This window comes from Schistocerca nitens, chromosome 3, assembly GCF_023898315.1.
Source record: "Schistocerca nitens isolate TAMUIC-IGC-003100 chromosome 3, iqSchNite1.1, whole genome shotgun sequence".
Classification (NCBI taxonomy): Eukaryota; Metazoa; Arthropoda; class Insecta; order Orthoptera; family Acrididae; genus Schistocerca; species Schistocerca nitens.
In genome coordinates this window covers 132,386,367-132,410,041 of record NC_064616.1, presented here as the reverse complement: position 1 = coordinate 132,410,041, position 23,675 = coordinate 132,386,367, and the positions used below count along the sequence as shown (strand labels likewise).

The window sequence follows — 23,675 nt, the reverse complement described above, 5'->3', positions numbered from 1 at the left end:
GAGTCCTTGCATAAAAAGTTCTCGGTTTACTTGCCACGTCAAATTTAGATAAAATCCCAAGCTTTCAATGACTACCTCCATCATCTTCGTCGGGGGTAAAACAGACTGTCGTGGACTGGTGAGGCTTCTGCTTTTTTAAGCAGTGGACGGCTTCTCATTGGCTGGATGACGTCATGGTGAAAACGGGACGTACGGAGGTGGCGGCCTCTATGTCCATAGATTTTGTTTGCCTTACCATTTGGCTATCAACGCACAGCTCACAGCCAGACTCAAACTTCCACATGTCACCAACCATGCGTCTATGGCCTGTACTTGTACATCTATTATGTATATTCCCATCCAGATCAGACATTTTCCTGAAAGTCACTTGTCTGGTTTAGACACATAAATACGATAGTGCAGTGCCTGTGTTATTCTGATTATGATGCAAAGTTCCTTTGGACACGCATAAAAAATAAAACAAAGTAAAATTAAATTAAAAAGTAATAAAAAAAAAGGCTGTAGCATTTTTGACTGGTAATCAAAATGTCCTCGTTTCCAGATTTCGAACCTCACCAATGCTTAAATTTTGAATAAAAATCAGTAACAATGGCAGCCAATGGTTTTTGGCATAAGAAGTCACCCTTGTTCTGACAATGGCCTTGTCAAAGAGAGCGGAGGAGTGGACAGGGATTCAGGGTACTCTTTTGCCCTTGGGATGGGAAATTGCCCTGAAAAGGTGGAAGAATTAGCAATCATCAATGGCAGGAGGATGCAAAAAGGCAATGGACGCCACTGCATTAAAGACACTTAGTGTATATTCACAGAACATGTGGCCAGTAACTCAAAAAGTTTCATGATGATCTCTCCACTGGCTCCCATTAGCCACCATTTCGATCTCTGGGAAGGGGCTATCAAGGAGGAGGTGATAATGAGAAAAAAATTGAATAACCAATGAAAGGACAACATTCTACAAGTCATGGAGTGGAATGTAAGGAGTTTGAACAAGGTAGGGAAGATAGAAAATCTGAAAAGGGAAATGCAGAGGCTCACTCTAGATATAGTGGGAATCAATGAAGTGAAGTGGAAAGAAGACAAGGATTTCTGATCAGACAAGAACAGGGTAATATCAACAGCAGCAGCAGCAAATGCTGTAACAAAATAAGGATTCATTATGAATAGGAAGGTAGGGCAGAGAATGAGTTATTATGAACAGTTCAGTGATGGGTTGTTCTCATCAGAACTGACAGCAAACCAACACTGAGAACAATAGTTCAGGTATAAATGCCAGAATCACAAGCAGATGATGAAGAGAGAGAGAAAATATATGAAGACACTGAATGGGTAATTCAGTATTTAAAGGGAGATGAAAATCTAATAGTCATGGGGGACTGGAATGCAGTTGTAGGGGAGAGTGTAGAAGAAAAGGTTATGGGAGAATATGGGCTCAGTAGTAGGAAGAATTTTGAAGATAAAAAGCCATTTTATTCTCAAAAGAATTGAGTTCTGCAATAAATATCAGTTAGTAATAGCAAATACTCTGTTCAAGAATCACACAAGGAGGAAAAATGCGAGGAAAAGGCTGGGAGATACAGGAAGATTTTAGTTTGATTACTTCATGGTCAGGCAGAGATTATGAAATCAGATATTGCATTGTAAGGCTTACCCAAGAGCAGATATAATTCAGATCACAATTTTGTAATGATAAAGGGCAGGCTGAAGTTTAAGAGACTAGTCAGGAAGAATCAATGCACAAGGAAGTGGGACAAGGAAGTACTAAGGAATGAAGAGACACCAAGGGGAAGAGTCACATCAGTCATCTTCATACTGCTCAGTCCAGTCAGTACCAGTGAGGTTCTCTGCTATGCTGGGGGCTGTACTTGTACATAGTGCTGATGAACTTTCTGCAGCATCATCCTCTGCTGCTGAAGGGTTGACAGACGCCCGAGGGGACAGATCATTGGAACGACAAGATACCCTTTCACTGTTCAAATGCAGTTGGTCAGTGGCATCCAGTGACTGTTGATCCCTGTCATACAGGTCCATATTGCAAGAGTCATCAGTTGTCTCAGTATGAGGAGAGGACAGATATGCAGAGTCAAGGCTTCACTTCTTGGGATGCTTAGGGGTGTACTGTTCACATGCCCTGATCTTGACCTCTGATACTGTTGAAGCCGGAAGCTCCAGTTGCATCACCATTGCTACACCATCTGTGGACTCCTCCACTTCAATTACCATGATCTTTGTTGTGTGGTCATTTTCATGATCTATCACCTGCAACATGTGAGGAGTGAGGGGAGTTGGAGCCATCTCAGCATGATTGTAGTCCGATGGCTCCTCCTGCAGTGTTGGTTAGAATAAATGCTACAACCTTGGTTTCACCTCCTCATGGAGCACCAACATGTATGTCAGTAGTAGTGATGTGGGGGTGGCCTGTGGCAATAGGTCTTCAGTGGGCAGTTGCACAAGTCTTCTCTCGATGCACTCAGATCAAAGATGTCATTCACCACAGCATCCAGAGCATGTCTGTAGTTGGCCATCATAGATGACAATAGCTTTAAAATCTGTAAGTATACAGGTATCATTACAACACTAAACAATATCTTTATTAACATAATTACAAAATTTCTATAAGGTAAATTGTCCGTCTTAATACATCATAATTGTGAGAAGTAACAATTGGCACTACTGCACCAGTGGTCCGGCGTCATTGTGAGAGGCGCTGTATGAGACACGCCTAATGGAGATGCTCATGCCATCTAGCAGTTGCAATGATGCAGCCTGATTCTAAAAATGGGTGGGTTACAAATCTCAGTAACATACTGCCACCTTATGGCAGAAATGGCAAACAACCTACGTTACACATTTACTGAACTATATTAAGAAATAATTAAATGTACTGTGTTCTGTTTATTTTGTTAAAAAGCTTATAATGTTAAAATAACTGTAAAATTATTTATTGGGTATTATAAACAGTCATAGCTTTAGAAATAAGTAATAATGGTTAAGGGAACACCCGTATATTAATCTGAGTGATGGTATCCCTTACAGCTTACAGCTAACAAAGCCTTTGTCAAAAACAACCAACAGACAGGTGCCCCTGTGTGTGCACACCCCTCCCCCCCACCCCCCCACCCACCCACCACAAGAATAGCTCTTGAACAGAGATTGTCTAAGTAGTCGGTAGTAGTGTGAGTACAGTGCATGTGAATGGTGTTTGTGTGGTGAAAATCAAGCACTGGAAAATAAGCCTTGGATGACTGCTGAATGATGCTACTATTTTATAGAAAGTGCAGCTAACATCATTTGCCAACTTACAATGAGATTTTATATGCAAATTATAAACCAGCCAAATTCCATAATGGATGTTGTGTGTCACTGGCACTATTGAGCAGGTAAAGTGAAACTTGTACTTCTTTTCTTCAGAAAACTGTGGTGGCTTGTGTATTTTGCAAATGACCCGATTATCAATGAGACATTAAACCCTAATACTTATTTTGTAACAGAAAGTAAATTCACTTGAAAAACTACTAAACTTACAGCTGAGTGGCCAATACTACCTTCAGGAAATGAAATCTCATTACTGCCGAAAGACGCAATAAATATATATGTGTCCAGCCTTTTAAAATCTCTAATTTGTTTGTTGACCAGCTTTTGAAAAATAAAATCATAAAAATTTTCAAAACTTCAGGGAAAACCAAACAATAGAAAATACAGTATGAAATGTAACATTATTATGAAAAAGATAGTTGCCACTCACGATATAGCAGAGATGCTGAGTCACAGGCACAACAAAAAGACTTTCACAAAGAAAGCTTACAGCTAACAAAGCCTTTGTCAAAAACAACCAACAGACAGGTGCCCTTGTGCGTGCCCCCCCCCCGCCCCACACACACACACACACACCCACCACCCACCCACAGGCTCTGGCAGCTGAAGCCAGACCAGCTTCAGGTGCCAGAGACTGTGGTCATGTGTGTGTGTGTGTGTGTGTGTGTGTGTGTGTGTGTGTGTGTGTGTGTTTTGTCTATTTTTGACAAAGGCCTTGGCCAAAAGCTTACTTTATGACAGTCTTTCTGTTGTACCTATCTGCAACTCAGCAAAACTTCTGGGATTACATGATGTCACCATAATCCCAGCAACTAGCTGCACTTGGGACAAAATATGATGTGTCTGTAAATACCCACAATATGAAGATCCTGAGATGATTCAAAAGCTGGCTAGGGTGTAAATTTTAGGTAAAAATATTATAAAGCGATTAGTCACAGTTTCCTTACAAAGGGGTTCTGTGCCTCAATACCGCACTGACTGAATGCTTTTTTGTGTAAGTATGTCTTGCTATCTTAAAAGTGACAGTGATGTTTGTGATATCTGCATAAAAATGCTGAAATTAGGTACCCTGTGCATTGACTGCAAGTGCTGGTACCACAGTAAACATGGAGAAATAAACCTGAAATATACTAAAAATGAACATGAATGGACAAGCTGTCAGTGCTTGGTAAGTGCAGAGAAAAACAAAATGTAATTGAATAGATAAAAAATCTACTCACCAAGCAGTGGCAGGGGAAATTGTACACATAGGATATGGAAATTTGCAAGCTTTTGGAGCCAGTGGCTCCTTCTTCTCGCAGAAGGGATGAAGGGGAAAGAAGAGGGATGAAGGAAAAAGACTGGTGAGGTTTAGGGATTGGGAAGAGTTATGGAAGTCACACAGAACTGTGGGTCAGGCAAGACTTATTGGATATGATGAGAAAGAAAGACTGATTTTTGGTGTCCACACTGGACAAGATTTGAAATCTAGAAGGTAGTTTAACATTCCCAACATGGAAATAATCCTAGACTGAAACTCCCACCAAGTCTGATTAGGTGCAGGCAGAGTATACACGATCTAAACCTGCTTTATAAAGTTATTACTCTACCTGTATTTAAGGAAAAATACAATCAGAAGAAGAAGGCTTTTAAAACTTAAATTGATTACATAAGGAAGCAGATTAACAATAAATCAGAAGAGCAGTCTGGTAATATAAGTAAGGCTTCCTGGGCGCTAATTGACATACAGGTATACTATAAAGGTCCCAAAATGAACATGAACCATTCAGCACAAGACTTGATGCTAACATTGTGGAAAACCCAGATAATATATGTAACATTTTCAATAACCATTTCACTGCTTCTACTGACCAGTCAGCTCATATTATAGATGCACGGATTGAGATGCTCACTGAAAGTACAGAGTTTGAATTCAGATAGGTGAATGAGCAAGAAGTATACAATGTAATGCACCTGCTAAAGAAAAAGTTCATGTGGATGGGATGGCATATCGAGTGAAATTACTAAGGTGTACTTAAAACAATCTCAGAGCCACTTAATAGTCCAGCCGACAAAGAAAATAAAGGTCAGATATGGGAAATAATTGGATAGCTACAAATTTTTATGCAGTGGTAGGAGGGAGTGTCATTAACAACATACTACAAATCCCCACTAGTAGGATGTGAGTGTGGTCATGGGGAGGTGTTTAAAGGTCATGTTTTGACATTTTTCTGAAATAATTTTAAAGCTGCAGCTTCTCATTCTGGATACATACATTTCCTACAGAAAATGTCGTGTTCATTTTTTCTCTAGGATAAATAGTTAATGCATTGCAGTGGATAAAAAAAAAGATTATTAAAAATAGTGTTTTAACGGTATAAAACTAATTATTACTGTTAAATCAAGTATGTTAAGAACAAATATTAAAGGTGTATACCACATCTGAGCATAGTAGAGCCATTTAGGGATAAATTGTGTTCTGTAGGTGTGACTGGGTGGATGGAGTGGGGGTGGGGGGTAGAAGTGTGAGGGAAGGTAGGTCACCAGATTGTAGTCATGATCCTTCATAGGTCTGCATACTAAAGAGGATCTGTCTATCACACTACATCACAAGTAGCAATTACAGGGTGTTTCACAAAGTTATACTGACACTCTGCCTTATGAACTACTGCCAGTGCTGTGCACAGACATAACCAGGGGATGCATATTTTCCACAAAGTGTGTTAACACTACATGGAATGCAGATATGAGTTACTAATAATACTAACACAAGAAACTCATATCGACAGAATCTACTTAAATCTCTGCACACTGTTCTACACTGCTAGATGGGAAATTGTCATTCTGTACAGCATCTGTAGCATTCTTTTGGGGAAGGCAACTTCCATCACCACAAGCATTGCTCACTTTTCATTTGGCATACAGATTATACCTTCCAAGCATGTCCTGTCCAGTTACTTTTTGTGAGGAGAAAAAAATAACTCCACTCAACTTGTGTTTATTAGTAGAGTTATTTTCAATTTGTTAAGTGAGTGGCCTACTTATTTGCAGTTGTTATGTGAGCGATTATGAAAAATGTTCAACATCTGGAGCAGTCAACTGTTTGCCACATAGAACAGCCTGCCAGAGTGTAGCATGCTGTTAATATCTATTTGACAATGCTCATTTCATTGTTTCCACTGTCAAAGGCTGAATACTTTACACAGCATAAGGGGTATCAAATGCATAACCCAGCCTCAGCTCTCCCAATGTCTGAAGAGTTCCAGAGGCTAAAATAGGATCCCTCTACAACAGAAGTAGGTCACCTAAGTGTTAAGAAACTTTGTATTTCAACATAGATCATGCAATGTATTACAGCAGATTATCATTCTAGACTTGTACATGATCAGTCCCATTCCATCAGACATATTCATTCTCACCTCCGAATATATACTGTGGATGTATGGTAAGAGGCTTCACTCTGCCCCCTATGACTGCCAGCAATTTCTGAATAGAATGCAGCCTGCCACTAATACAATTAATGGTGAGAGAAGTGCAGTAACTTTCTGATCGTTCATTAATTCACCAACAAGTGGCTATAACACAATTACACAGCTTTATAACATTCTGTCAATAATAGACAGCAGCATGAATCCACATTTTTCAATCAAATCCCTTTTCCACTAACACTACAAAGGTCAGAACAATGCCCTTAACAATGATACACTTTTCAGCCATTATTTATAGGAACATGTTTTACATAAGAGCTCACATAAAAACTACAAGCAAGTCCCCATACAAGAGAACAGTACAGAAAATTATGGGGAGGTATGGTTGGTCTGCAAAATGAAAAACACTACTTTGAATAATCTCTGATTTTTCAGTCCCCTGCAATGCAGAAACTATTAGTCATAGAGAAAAAAATAATAGAACCTTTTTTGTAGGAAATTTAATGCAGTTTAATTTTGTACCATGTAACATTTTTGTCAGAAGCTGCAGTTTTTGAGTTAGTCAAGAAAATATAAAAAAAAAATATCACCGCCCCCCCTCCACCCATCCCCCCCCCATCCCACCAGCCCTGTATTCACATCCCACCAGTGTAGATTTTTAGTTCATTGTTCATGACCCTCTCTCCTATCACTATACAGAAATTTGTGGCTACAAGATTTTTCTCCCTATTTTTTCCTTTGTTGACTGGACTCTACCAATCTGATTAATTACAGCATTAGGGAAAACATGTATTAGTGTATGGAAAGGAAAGTAAGGAAAATGACTCTAACTTTAGACCAATATTGCTACTTCCCATATTTAGTAAAGTATTTGAAAGTAGTGGCTTTTTCACAAAACACAAACTGCTATAGATTCTCATTATGAGTTCAGAAAAGGGCTAAGCACAGTGACAGCAGTTACACAATTCTTTCCTGAAGTGTACTCTCTATTGGATCAGAGGATACAGACTGCAGATACATTTTACACCTGACAAAAGCATTTGACACAGTAAACCATAGGTTTTCTTTCTTTCTCTCTCTCTCTCTCTCTCTCTCTCTCTCTCTCTCTCTCTCTCTTAAAAAAAACCTTGAGTCATTTTGTAGAGGAGATCCACACATGCTTCCTATAGTAACATATATGTTATGTGAATCATAAACAATACATCAATACATTAAACTGACATACAAATTAGATGGAACATCATAAACTTCCAATCCACCAGTGAAACAGTAGTACAGTGTTTACCTCTGGGCTGAGTTCTTGGTCCCTTTCTCTTCCTGTTGTATATGAATGACATGACTCATACCCTTAACTCTCTTTTAAAAACTATGTAGATGATACCTCAGTCTTATTCTATGGTTGAACATATAAGGAGCTAGATTCTTTTGTTACTAGTGGGGTAACAGAATTAACAAAATATTTCAACTATCTGGGCCTCAAAGTGATGTCAGCAAATCTCATGTACTAGCATTCAAAAAATGTAGGTCTCACCACACAAATGTAAATAATCTACATAACATCTTGGTGACACAGATTGGCAGCTGTAAATTTCTAGATGTCTACTTTGATGAAAATCTGTGGTGGACAGATCATGTTAGCTTCATATCGGGGAAAAGTCAGCAGTGGCATATATATACTTAGCCAGCTTGAAAATATAGTTTCTGGTCAAACATTAAAAGTAGTTTACTGTTGTTGTTGTTGTGGTCTTCAGTCCAGAGACTGGTTTGATGCAGCTCTCCATGCTACACTATCCTGTACAAGCTTCTTCATCTCCCTGTATCTACTGCAACCTACATCCTTCTGAATCTGTTTAGTGTATTCATCTCGTGGTCTCCCTCTATGATTTTTACCCTCCGCACTGCCCTCCAATACTAAATTGGTGATATCTTGATGCCTCAGAATATGTCCTACTAACCGATTCCTTCTTCTACTCAAGTTGTGCCACAAATTTATCTTCTCTCCAATTCTATTCAATACCTCCTCATTAGTTATGTGATCTACCCATCTAACCTTCAGCATTCTTCTGTAGCACCACATTTCAAAAGCTTCTAGTCTCTTTTTGTCTAAACTATTCATCGTCCACATTTCACTTCCATACACTTCATACAAATACTTTCAGAAATGACTCTTATAACTGCCATCGGGTTTCTGTACAAATTGTAAATAGCCTTTCGCTCCCTCTATTTTACCCCTGCCACCTTCAGAATTTGAGACAGAGTGGTTTACTATGGAACAGTTTACTCCCATATTAAGTATGGAGTTAAATTATGGGGCTTTGCAGCTGATGCCCACTTAGAAATAATAATTCAGTTACAAAAACAAGCAGTAAGACTTACTCAAGGGATAGGCTGTTGAAAATCCTGTCATAAAATGTTTGTACAGCACAGATACTTAACAACATATTCTTTATGAATATTTCATTTACGTTTACTTTTTTATGTGTCAGCCAAGAGAATTTACCAACTGCAGTACTGTAAATGAGTGCAACACCAGAACTGAATATAACCACTCTCAGTAAAGAACAAAATTTTAAAACAGAGGGTTGATTTTAACACAAAATTAAAATCTTTTCTGAAGAAAAATGTGCATGTTTATTCAGTGAATTCCAAGACACTACTTGTGATATGAACCAGCAGCATATCAGCTGTAAAGTAATAAATGTATAAAACAGATTTATGATCCAATAATAATTATTGTGGTGTGCAACATATTTTGTAAATATAATTATTGTTCATATTATTATTTGTGATGCTTACAAAAACCATCTTTGAGTTGACTCCAGGCAAAGAAAATGGAAATGAATGAATGAATAAATAAATGAATCATTCTAACCACAGTCTCAGTGTTCAGCATCTAGAAATGGATAAGATACATTTACATTATTAAGTAGAAACAAATTATTACCTAGCTTTGGGAACTATTAGTTCCTTCCACAGAGAGAAATGAGGGGTAAGTTCTAAAACATTCTGAAGAAGCAGCAGCAGGTCACATGGGCCCCAGGTTGATTAAGGGCCACCTGTCCTTTGAGGATGAGAGGAGAGTGTAATGTATGAGGTGTGATTAAAAAGTAATTGAAATTTTTTAGTTACATGGGCTTTTAACATCTGAGTTTAAAAACAATACATGGGCTTTATACACCTGAGTTTAAAAACAATCTTGTTGTAACACATGCTCTTGATGTATGCTTGCATTTTCAGACGTTTTGAATATTTAGTGTAATGTTGACAGTTGCAAAGATTATACGTGGTTTTAGTGCTCAGTGAATTTTTACCTTCAAAAAAGACATATCAAAGGAAATCTATTATATTTTGCTTGATAAATTAAAAATAGTGCAGCACTGCATTCAAAATGTCGACTGTGGTTTATGGAAAACCTGCTGTGAGTAAGACAAGAGTTTATGAGTGGTATAAATGTATCAAAGAGGGCCGAAAAGAGGTTGAAGATGTTGACTGCCCAGGACACCCTAGCACATCAACAGTGTGGAATAAATAAAGAAAATGAATCTGGAAAATTGCCAGATCATCATCAGAGAGGTTTTTGATTATGTCAGTGTATCATTTGGCTCATGCCACACATTCATTTCAGACTTTTGAGCATGAAATGTGTAGCAGCAAAGATTGTTCCATAATAGCTGAGTTTTGACCAAAAGCGACTTCACATGGTCATTGCTCAGGAATTGTTGAATGAAACTGACAATGCTCCAAAAACTGTAAAAAGTTTATAACAGCTGAAAAAACATGTGTATACAGGTATGATGTTGAAACCAAAGCCAAATTGTCCCAATGGAAACTGCCTGAAGAACCAAGACCGGAAAAAAATCACAAAGTTTAATCATATGTGACAGTTCTTCTCATTGTTTTCTTCAATTACAATGAGATAGTGCATCATGAGTTCCTGCCTTATGATAATACAGTCAATAAGGAATATTACTTGGAAGTTATGTTCCATTTGCGTGAAGCAATTTGAAGAAAACAACCAGAATTGTGGCAATATATCACAATAATCCCACTCACCTATATGCTTATTCATGATTGTTTGGTGAAAAACAAAACTGACATGTTGCCTCATCCACTATACTCACCGTACATGGCCCTTTGCAACTTCATTCTGGTGCCAAGGCTGAAGAGAACCATGAAAGACATCTTTTTACCATCACTGAAGAGATAAAAGTAGAATTGCTGAAGGAGCTGAGCACCATAATGAAAAGTGAATTCCAGAAGTGCTTCGAAAATTGGAAAAAGTGCTGGTACAAGTCAAGTATATTATATCTGAGGCCATTACTTAGAAAGGGACAAAATTGATGTTGATGAATAAATAAAGATTCTTTAAGAAAAATAAAAATTCCCATTGCTTTGTGTTCACACATCATATCTTTCCTTGTCCTACTGCAGCTTTCAGCCTGTGGACAGGCTGTTGGAGACATCAGAGACAGTTTCTGGTAATTTGTGGGAGGTTTCCTTGCCTTGCCCAGAGATGATGGGTCAGCCTTTCTGTAATCCACCTAAGTGCTTAGTTGTTGGAGCCTACTGTGATAACTTTTAGTTTAGTGAGTTTCCTAAGAAGGCAGGAAATAAACTTGCAAAAAGTCCTGACAGGAAGCAGCATTTTCCAGAGGAGGGCTATTGCAGTAACAGGCACTGATCAATGGAAATGCCTCCAAAGCTGAAGATGATTGGCTGAGGTGTTTGAATTGCAGAAGCAATTTTGTGGAGCTTCTGGGAGCTCATGAAATTGACAAGGCCCATGAAATCCCTTTAGGTTGCAGCAGGGAAGTGGTGTGCCTTCTAGAATGTAAGTGGTGTGTTATGGGGTTTAACATTATTGAACTTTTTAGTTAGTGATAACAAATCCCAATATGAAAAACCCACAGGAAATCAAAAGTGTCTTCTTATGTGTGGGTGTGGGGTTCTGATTTGTCAGTTTTTGGTTTTTTATGGAAGTGTTTTCATGTTTTCTGTATGCAAAGGCCTCCTATCTGGTCTTAGATAGTAGGAGATTGTTTCTAATTGCAGATATGGACTTGACTAGCACTAATTGAAACCATCACTTGCTTCTGTGGAAACTCAAAGTGTGGTGCTTGTATGTAACTTTCTACCTTTGGACTCTTTTCCTACTTTTTGTGTGGAGATTATCGATGTAATTATTTGAAACCAGCTGGAGGCAGTGTATTGAGGGCGATGTATGTTTCCAGTCCTGTGGTAGTATACTGGAAACTTTCTGAATGCAGCTAGATAGCTACAGGGCATTAATTACTGGATTTAGTGTAATGACAAGGTGAACCCTGTCTCAAGGGTCAAAAAAGGACTGGCAACCCTTATTTAGACTGATATTAATAGTGTAAAAATGCATAAAATTAAGCCAGGTCTCTTGATTAATATTCACTAGTAAGGTTTCAGAGCAATCACATAGTTTATATTGTGCATCGCACATCACTTAAGAGTGTGACTTGATCTGTCCACAACCATGTGGAGGACATTGTGTGATGCCATGACCTCTCCGAGGAGGAGATGAAGGAATGTTCCAGGAAAAAGATTCAGATCCAAATATTGAACACGGCTGTTAGCTGCTTGACAAGTAGCAATGTGCTTTGCAGATAGGCCTCTAATCTCATAGAATGACACATAGATTACTGTTGTCCTATTATAAATATATGTGTGGTCATGTCAATACTAAATTAGCAATATGGGATAAACAATAGCTAGGTAATAGAACTGAATAAGCAGCAGCTTTATAAAATTATTGACCTTCCACAAACAGGGTGGGTAGAAAGTAAGTGCCCATTTGAAAATATCAATATTTCCCAAAATAAATGGTCTATTTTATTGAAAAAAGATTTAGTACAATCCTTAGAATTATAAAAATTGTTTTAACATTTCAAATTTTACTTACACAGCAGCATCTTCTACCATCTCCAGTTTCTTGGGAGTGCTTTCAATTGACTTCAAAAGGAGCTCTAATGGTACACTGGTGAGAACACACCAGATGCAAGTTCCAAAATCATCCTGCATACATTATTTTGTCCAATTAACTTCCTCTTTGCCCATCCCTACAAGGAGAAGTCACATAGTATAAGATCTGGGCTCAGTGCTGGCCACTCATGAGGACTGCATTGACCCAACCAACATCATAGGAAATGATAGTCAAACCATTATTACACTAATTGTCAATTAAATATGGTGCGGTACCATCCTGCATGAACAAGAGGCCATTGATATTTTCATACATGGACACATTTGGCCCAGCCATGATTTACCGGAATAGCAAGGTACCAACATGAGATTGTCGAAGGAACAGACCAGTAAGTTGTTTTGGTGTCATACCACTCAAGACTGTTACCTTGAGGTGTGTCGCATTTTAACAGTGGTGGCATATGGAGAATCGTTAGCCCAGTAATGGGAATTAAAGTGGTTCACAAATCCTTCACATGAAATAAAATTTCATCACTTCAAATCATATCTGAAAATCATTTGGAAGAAGCCTCTGGACTAGAATTCTCCTTGCTCTGGCAATGGTAACAGTCTTCTGCAGAGAGTCCCTTGCCTGCCACCATCTCTGTACCAATATCACAGAATGTAGCAATTCATGAAGTTCCTACATATTTAGAGTAGGAACTTATCCCCCCCTTCTTCTGTCCCCCTTTCCCCCATAGTATTGCTATGTTAAATTTAGCCTGAGTAAACAGAAATAGTTTACAGTAGCTAAATAACAGTTAACCATTATTAAAGCAGCTTTGAACAGCTACAGCTTTTTGTGAATGTATGCAGTCATTTGCAAGATTACCAACAGCCATTCTTCTTGCACATCATACATGAATGGAACAAGACTTTATGTTGATTTTACTTTTCTTAAAAATTTACATATTCTCAGATCATTCACACAATGCTGAGTGAAATTTTTTCCTTGGTAAATGTAATGCAAGCATAGAAGCAATCTCAGCGGAAATTATTATTTGCAGTACAAATCTCTATGGCTACTAACAATGAATTGTGACCAAAGTATTGTTCTACATACATGAAAACTATTTTAGCAAAAAGTAATAAACAATTTTACTGTATGTGTCGAGTTACTATGAGTTACATTTTACATACAGATTGTTATGGAAAATCTAGGATCATTTTTCAATGGTGTCAGTGTTTCTCCCACTTCCAGTGAAGTGAAGTGAGATGTGATAAATATTAGTAAATAGTGGATTTTCTTTATATGATTTACAGGGCTTTTATCAAAGTGGTGGAAGAAGAGAGGAAAAATCTCAGTACAAAGAGACTGGCAATGCTTCAGGTTATAGTTGAGATCACCAAGGCAAAGGGAAACTTGACCAGAGTCAGTATAATTGTTCTTGTGGATCTTTCTGTATTCTTGAGCCTTACTACTCCATTTTCTTCCAACCATTTCCTCTCTTCTGATTTTAGTTCTGAGAGAGAGCAGTTCCGTGACTTCTGACACTTCATGAATATATTTTTCTTTGCCCATATTGTTAATGATTACAAGAGTTTTATTAGAGTTGTCAAAACATCAGTTATAACAAGGGATATTTTATCATCATTTCTGGCTCTTTGAAGATGATGTTTCAGTTGCTTCTGTAAAGCACAATTGTATAATAATAATAAAAAGTTCTCCAGGGAGGGAATAGAGAAATAAACCAGTGTTCAATCTGCTTGTGGCTACTTCTCAACAATGTGCCAATATTAAATGTAAATTTTTGTAAATACTGTATGAGCACTGACCACCACTCACAGTGCAGAAGAACAGAAACATAAAAATATGATACTTATCATGCAGCTATTGACTTGTAGATGTATGCACATACAACTCAAATTATGTACTCCAGACAGAAACTGATTAATGACTTTCAACATAGCACTGGTGTCATCATGTTCTTTTACCCTTTCTGAGGAGTAATACAATTTTTACATGAGCAATTTTAACCTTCATCATATTGCATGTTTCTTGCCACTGATATGTCAGGATGAATAAGGATTGCCTGTGGTGAGATTTATCCATGAAAAATATTACCTAAAGAGAGAGGAGACAGTCTAATGTTTTCTTAACTTTCAGTTCCTCCGAGATTCTCCACACACACTACAAATGTTACAGTACCAAAGGGAAGCACTGCTATACTTAACTGCACAGTGGCTGCTGACAAACCAATGTCTGTTACCTGGTACCAAAATAATCATGAACTTAAGCCTAAGCAACACCCAAAAATAAATATTAAAAAAGAGAATACAAGCAAAGGAGTAACATCAACGCTCATGTTCAAACATGTTCGCAGAGAAGATACTTCATCCTTTATTTGTGTTGCCTCAAACAAATATGGAAAGGACCAATTAGAAATGAAACTTATTGTCCAGGAAACTCCAGAACCACCTACTAATGTTCGTGTAAATAACTTCACAAGCCGATCAGTCTCTCTCAGTTGGGAGCAGCCATATAATGGAAACAGTGCCATTGGAGCTTACATAGTGCAGTATAAGAACACAACAGGTAAGCATTGATACTGTTTCCTAATGAAATGTTTCACTTATTTGTACTTGTTTGAAAACATTAACTTATAACACTGCGTAATTCTAGCAGTGTGTACATCTGTTAGCAGTTCCTTGGCACCAGAATGTTGTCCAGGTTGTAGTTAGAGGAGATCAGCTGAATGTTACCCTCAAAGATCTGAAACCTGCAAATGGTTACCAGTTCCAAATTAGAGCAGAAAATTCTGTTGGTGTATCCAACGCAAGTGAAACAGTAACTTTGACTACGCTGGAAGAAATACCAGAAGCACCACCGAGGGACATCGAGGTTAAAGTGAAAGATTCCAAAACACTTCTAGTGACCTGGAAGGTAAGTACTAAATTTAAAAAGTTTTATTCATTTAAAATGAGATCCAAAAATTAACAACAGTATTTTTAACAGAAGAAAATCTTATTTATCAATTAGCAAAACAGGAAAAACTGGAGTGAGCTCACAGTCACACTGTTATAACTTCAAGTTGAACAAATATATTTTAAGGAAGATGCAATACATGAAAGTCACAGATCAGGTAAACAGAGTAAGACGTGTGTACACTTTAACAGTCAAATCATAACTTTGTCCAAGTCTAGCGGCCGCTGGCTGGCTGGCCGCTTAGGTGGCACTGCTGCTGCATGGCTGGCAGACAGTGCCGCATGTAGAGGACGCACATAACTGCACGGCGGCACTTTGAAAGATTGGCGAGTCACAACACTTTTCCCCCCTTTGAAGTTTTTGCACTGGCCTTGATGGAGGTGGCCTGTAGATTGCTAACGTCCATAGGTGTTGTTTGACTGGCCGTAAAGTTTTGAGGAGGAGGCTTCCCATACGGATGGAAGTGTCCCTGATGATAACGGGTCAAGATGACAGGAGACGTAGGGGTCGAATCTGCTGGGGCCCCATGCACCAATCTGCCCATTGCGGCAAGTCCGGTTGTTATAAGAGGAGACATGGGCAATGTGTCCGCATCTGTAGGAGAAGGAGGCGAGTAGAGTTGCTCCGACAGATGATGATCATCTGGTTCCTGCAGGGGCACGTCTCCTGGTGGTGTCAGTTCTTGTGCTGGCACCGATATGATAGTGAGAGGACTGTGTTGTGAGTAATGAGAGATTCCAGTATCCTGAGCGTCAGGAAGAGCTGAAGGTGGTGTAGCGGCATCCGGAACAGGCGTTGCCGGCACACGAGGCCGAAGCTGGTCCGAATGACGCACTGCAATACCCGTGTCCGTCTGGATTTCATACAGGCGTTGGCCACGGTGTCGTAAGGTGCAGCCAGGACTCCATTTTGGCTGCCTGCCATATCCCCATACCCATACAAGGTCGTCGGCAGTGAACCAGCCAAGTGAAGGCACCCGAGGCGGTGAGGTGGAAGGCCGCAGAAGATGAAGTAGCATGCGGGGCTGTCGGCTATGTATGAGCTCAGCCGGGCTGTGGTCGCCCATGGGGATGAAACGGTAAGAAGCCAGAAATTGGAGAAGCGCATCATCAGCAGCAGAAGAAGTCAGGAGTTTCCTCATCTGACCCTTAAATGTGCAGACCAGTCCGTTAAGCCTCACCGTTTGACTGTGGATGGAACGGAGGGGCCGTGATATGCATGACACTGTGACGGACACAAAAATCCGCAAAATCGGAAGAGACAAATTGCGGACCATTATCAGTAACAAGAGTAGAGGGAAGGCCTTCCAAAGAGAAAATGCGAGCTAGAGCATTGGTGGTTGCCACGGTGGTAGGTAACGTGCAACGGACAATGAAAGGAACGTTAGAGTAGGTGTCAATAACGAGAAGCCAATAAGTGCCTAAAAAAGGTCCCATGAAGTCAGCATGAATGCTCTCCCAGGGCTTCTCAGACAAAGGCCACGGTGACAAAGATGACTTCGGGGTGGTGGCCTGTGACGCACAAGGGCCACAGGCAGCGACCATGTGTGTGATTTCAGAGTCGATGCCGGGCCAGTACACATGGCGGCGTGCCAGAGATTTTGTGTGAGAGACACCCCAGTGCCCTTGGTGAAGGAGGCGCATGACCCAAGCATGCAAAGATGCAGGTACCACAACACGCGGTGAAGCATTTTCAGTGGAAAGGAGGATAACACCATCCCTAGCCGTGAGGCAGTAACGCAAAGCGTAGTAGTTCCACAACAGATCAGAAGTCTTAGCGGACAGACGATCTGGCAAACCCTTCAGAATACAGTGTAAAACCCAGGAGAGGGTAGGATCAGAACGTGTAGCAGCCGCCAACCGATCCCTGGTGATGGGGAACCAGTCCACAACCCGCTGCTTGGCAACATCCAGGTGGGAACACAAAAGTTCGTCCCTATCAAATGCCACATCAGGACCCATGGGAAGGCGAGACAGTGCATCAGCATTCGCATGTTGAGCCATCAGCCGGAAATGAATCTCATAATTGAAACGAGAGAAGTAAAGAGCCCAACACTGGAGGTGGTGTGCAGCCTTGTCGGGAAGTGACGTTGATGAATGAAACAAGGAAACAAGTGGTTTGTGATCCGAAACAAGATGAAATTTGGATCCATAGAGAAAAACACCAAACTTATGAAGAGCATAAATAATGGCCAAAGCTTCTTTTTCAATTTGAGAATACTTTTTTTGCGCATCCGTGAGTGTTTTGGAGGCATAAGCAATGGGTTGTTCAGAGCCGTCAGAAAAACGGTGCGCAAGGACCACACTGACCCTGTATTGAGAGGCGTCCATGGCAAGAACAAGATGTTGGCCTGGTCAATAAGTAGCCAGGCACGGGGCCTGTTTCAGCATAGTTTTCAATTTCTGGAAAGCCACATCACATGACGCGGACCAGTGAAAAGGCACGTTTTTATGCAACAGGCGATGCAACGGCTGAGCCACCGAAGCAGCAGACGGTAAAAATTTGTGATAGTATGCTATTTTCCCCAAGAAGGCCTGCAGTTCCTTAACAGGTGTAGGGTGAGGAAGGGCATCTATTGCAGCGACAGTTTGCTGAAGTGGACGAATACCATCCCGAGAGAGTTGAAACCCCAAGTATGTGATAGATGCCTGGAAAAATTGTGATTTCTGAAGATTACACTTAAGACCGGCAGTCTGTAAGACATGAAAAAGTGTGCGGAGATTTTTAAGATGTTCTTCAGTGGTGGAGCCAGTGACAACAATGTCGTCCATGTAATTGATACACCCAGGGACAGGGAGCAATAATTGTTCCAAGAATCGCTGAAAGAGAGCAGGGGCACTGGCAACCCCAAATGGCAACCGTTGGTATTGATAGAGTCCAAAAGGTGTGTTAAGGACCAGAAACTGCTGGGAAGCAGCATCGAGAGGAAGTTGATTATAAGCTTCTGACAGGTCAAGTTTAGAAAAATACTGGCCTCCAGCAAGTTTAGTGAACAATTATTCAGGTCGAGGCATAGGGTAAGTGTTGATAAGGTATTGAGCATTTACAGTGGCTTTGAAATCGCCACAGAGACGAATATCACCATTTGGCTTAGCAACGACAACGACAGGAGAGGATCACTCACTGGAAGTGACAGGAAGCAAGACCCCTGAAGCAGTGAGATGATCCAGCTCCCATTTGACCTGATCACGAAGGACCACAGGAATGGCCGAACCCAAAAAAACTTAGGCTGAGCAGTGGGTTTGAGCATGATATGAGCTTCAAAGTCGTTTGCACGGCCGAACCCAGGAGAAAAAAGGGACGAAAATGTCGTCGACAAGGAATCCAATTGAGCATAAGGAATAGCATCAGAGACGATATTGACAATCATCTATGGAGAACCCCAAAACGCAAAAGGTATCGAAACCAAAAAGATTCTCCGCGTTACTATGGTCAACCACAAATATAGGAACAGTGTGAATGACAGATTTGTAAGATACCTCAGCATCAAATTGTCCCAAGAGAGAAATCTTCTGTTTATTGTAAGTCCGTAATTGTCTAGTGACAGGTGACAAGATTGGAGAACCCAACTGAAGATACGTCTGAGAATTGATGATAGTGGCAGCAGAACCAGTATCCAGCTGCATGCGAACATCTCGACCAAGTATTTGGACAGTGAGGAATAACTTCCCCGAAAGAGAACAAGTACAATTGACAGACAACACAGAATCAGAATCAGTATCATGTTCATGAACATCACGTATGCGGTCGGATTTGCAAACGGATGACACATGACCCTTTTTTTTTTTGCATTTGTGACACACGGCCCAATGTTTGACAATCTTCTTGTGAATGTTTCGCAAAACACAGTGGACATGAAGGAAGTAGCCGTGGGTTTTGCTGCATTTTCTTAGATGTTTGTTTACGGGTATGCCGAGGCTGCGCTTGGGAGTGTACTGCGGCCACGTCGGCTGGCGGGGACACACCACACGCTTCGTCAACATCGCACAAAGGTTGTATTTCCCCGACATCACCCCATGCCTGTATTTGCGCTCCAGCAGCGTGAGAAATTTCAAAAGACTGAGCGATGGATAGAACTTCATCTAGAGTCAGATTTTCCAACTGAAGGGCATGTTGCCTAACTTCTTTGTCGGGAGCCGATCGGATAATAGCATCCTGTACCATGGAATCGGCGTAGGATTCTTTGTGAACTTCAGTAACAAATTGACACTTTCTACTGAGGCCGTGAACTTCAGCAGCCCAAGTGCGGTAGGATTGATTCGGTTGTTTTTGGCAATGATAAAAGGCAACAAGAGAGGCTACCACATGCGTTTGCTTTTGAAAATAGATGGACAGAAGTGAGCACATGTCAGCAAAGAACAAAGACGCAGGATCTTTCAAAGGAGCCAGTTGTGACAGCAATACATTTGAGGTGAAATCCATGAAAGGAACAGAGACTTACATGTTTGTTTGTCCACGACATGAAATGCCAAGAAGTGCTGTCAAAGACATTTTTCATAATCAGACCTGTCTTCCGCCATCTCGTCGTAAGGAGGAAAAGGAGGGATTTGATGCCGCGACGAAATCACGAATCGCATTTGTGGGAAGCATTTGCTGTTCTATGAGACCTTGCAATAGTTGCTCTAAAGTAGCCATGGAAACATGTGGGTCAACGATGGAAAAGAAAAATCACTACCTCATCTCCAATTGTTGTAACTTCAAGTAGAACAAATATATTTCAAGGAAGACGAATTACATGAAAGTCACAGATCAGGTAAACAGAGTAAGACATGTGTACACTTTAACAGTCAAATCATAACTGAGTCCAAGTCTAGCGGCCGCTGGCTGGCTGGCCGCTTAGGTGGCGCTGCTGCCGCATGGCTGGCAGACAGCGCCACATGTAGAGGACGCGCGTAACTGCGCGGCGGTGCTTTGAAAGATCGGCGAGTCACAACACACACAGATTCAAAATGCAGTGAAATCTCAAACAAAAGAAGAAAGAAATTAAATTTCTTCATCTGTAGGAAAGGAGAAATTAAATAGATAGCAAATAATTCAGGAGTGAAGTTAGCATATCGCCAAGTAGTAGAGTCATTGAGTCACCAACAGGCACATAAACAGACCTGAAAACTTTGCTAGCTTTTGGATGAAACCTTTTTCAAGCTAGAGTCCACCAGGACTTTTCATCACCATATTTAAATAGGTAATAAAATGTACAAGTGCTGAATAAAAGAATGGATCACAACAAATTCTCTACAGGAGATAGTCTAGATAAAGGAAATGGTATATGCTGTGGTGACTAGTCATGGTATACCAATATGCACATATGCAGTTGATGATAGTATCATGTATACAAGGTAGAAAAGGACAGTGCATTGACAAAGTTGTCATTCATAAGAAAAGGTTTCTGATGTGATTCTGGTTGCATGACTGGAATTAATAGACTCTGAACATGGAATGGTAGGTGGAGCCAGATGCATGGGGCATCCCATTTAAGAAATCCTTATGGAATTCAATATTCCAATGTTTACAGGGTCAAGAGTGTGCTGAGAATACCAAATTTTAAGCATTACCTCACCATGGACAGGCATAGAGTTGTCAGTGCTAACAGACAAGAAACACTGGGTGAGGGGGGGGGGGGGGGAGAAAAAGAAAGAGGCCCCACAGTGTGGGACATATGACGAGCATTAGGACAGCACAGCAAAATTTTGGTTGGTTGGTTGGTTGGTTTGGGGAAGGAGACCAGACAGCGAGGTCATTGGTCTCATCGGATTAGGGAAGGATGGGGAAGGAAGTCGGCCGTGCCCTTTGAAAGGAACCATCCCGGCATTTGCCTGGAGCGAAATCACGGAAAACCTAAATCAGGATGGCCGGACGCGGGATTGAACCGTCGTCCTCCCGAATGCGAATCCAGTGTCTAACCACTGCGCCACCTCGCTCTTTTTAGCTAATACCCTTTCTAAAACAAGCCTCCAGTTCCACAGAACATTGTGTGTGTATGTGTGTGTGTGTATGTGTATGTTGTTAGTATTTTTTGCTGCCATTTTGAATCAAACAATTCTTTTTCTGAATGAACTTCCAACATGCTGGAATAATTGTAAGTCAGCAATTTCTGTTAATAAGTACAACAAAAAGCCAACTGAAGTTGAAAATTTCACTTTTTTATTCAAACTTCACTTTTTTTATTCACAGGATGACTAGTTTTGCACTGGGACACATTTTAAAATCATCATAGCAGACAGTCAAAATGGTATTTCCAAAAATGCAGAAACCCTGTCAAAAATGTGTACATGTTATTAAGTGCAAACGAGCAGTTACAGCACATCCAGGTAATTTGTATGTCCTGTAACTGGTCATTTGCACTTAACAATATGTATACATTTTTGACTTGGTTTCTTCATTTTAGAAATATCATTTTGACTCTCTGTTATGATGATTTGAGAACAAGTCTCAGCACAAAACTAGTCATCGAGTGAATAATAATATGAGATTTGCAACTTAAGCTGGTTTTTTGTGCTACTGCGTTCTGTTTCCTTTTTCCCCAAACACTTGTTTCCAACCAGCTCACATTCACTTTTACATTATCTTTCATTGATCGCTTAATAATTGAATGTGAAGGAATGTTGAATTACTGAGGAAGAACAGTGAGGCAGTTATTACAAATGATATTAAGTTGAAATACAAAGTAGCTAAGTAACTGCAGAACAGATGTAATAATAACTACTGTAAAGAGAAATTTAAATGGGTTGAAGCTATAGGAAATCCAAGCAAAAGTCATTGCAACACAATAATATTTCATAACAATGTAATAAGGCTGTCGGATGAAAGTAATTGCTGATTTCTATCTAATAACTGCACAAAATACATCCTGATATGCATTGTACATGACAACTTCATTAGGACACTAGATAATTTTAATGGAAATACATATAACACTAATAACTTATCTTCTGTGTTGTAATGGCACACTCATGTAGTTGTTATAATTTAAATGTGAATCAGCCTTTACATCATTGTCCACGAACCCAGCAATGAACAACTTTATATTCACTGTCTAATCGAATTAAGACCAAAGTACAAATTTTCTTTATCAGAATAATTTACTGGATGTCAGTGAAATATAAGCAGAAGCTCTAATCACAAAGGCTTTGCAATAGATTTGTTGTATTAGATGTTCTCAGTGCACGTAGAGTAGTACCTTTGTTTCCATCATGTTGTATAATACGAGATACACTCCTATGTACTCTCTCTGTATCAAGTGCCCACTTTAGCAGAATAGTTGACATTCATTTTTGGCCACTCTAAAACACCATGTTATGAACTTCTAGATGTTTATTGGCATCATCAAACAAACATGGATAACTGCAATTGTACCTTTATTTATGAAAATAGGTATTGATGATATCATGAGTTTGGTTGCCAGCTACTTCTCCCTGAAAATTAAACAATGAAAAATCCAGCATGTAACAACAACAATATTATGAAAAGGATAGCTTACTACTCACCATAGAGAGGATACATTGAGTTGCAGACAGGCAGAACAATAAGACTGCTATATGTTTGAGATTTTGGCCAAAAGACCTTCTCCTAAAGTAGAAGATACATGCACATGTGCACCTGCACACACAAACACACACACACACACACACACACACACACACACACACACACACACATACATACATACAAGCACATTTCACACATGCCTGACCACTGTCTTTGGCCCTGACGCTAGACTTCACACAGCTGTTGTGGTTGGCAGGAGAGCCAACACCGTTTTACTAAAGGAGGCCGAAATACATGTGTTTTAGCTCACGCAGGCTGGCAGGAGGTCTGGAACATGACAAGGAAATTAGAATTTAGAAAAAACGGACGTAGCTGGTGGAATACTTAACTTTAATCCATTAATGATGAACGTCGGTCTTGACGGTACATGATTCACAATATCAATAGTAACTGATAATGGCGCCTTGCTAGGTCGTAGCAAATGACATAGCTGAAGGCTATGCTAAACTATCGTCTTGGCAAATGAGAATGTAAGTAGGCAGTGAACCATCACTAGCAAA

At 40.0% G+C, this 23,675-nt stretch overlaps 1 protein-coding gene across 1 annotated transcript in view; it reads left to right on the top strand.

Annotated features, from left to right (window-relative positions):
* LOC126249103 (Down syndrome cell adhesion molecule-like protein Dscam2) overlaps positions 1–23,675 on the top strand; it is a 171,090-nt gene that overhangs the window by 117,409 nt on the left and 30,006 nt on the right. The window contains exons 6-7 of the mRNA XM_049950754.1: positions 14,812–15,240; positions 15,347–15,588. Of these exons, the coding sequence (XP_049806711.1) occupies positions 14,812–15,240; positions 15,347–15,588 (671 nt within the window). The remainder of the gene's footprint in view (positions 1–14,811; positions 15,241–15,346; positions 15,589–23,675) is intronic.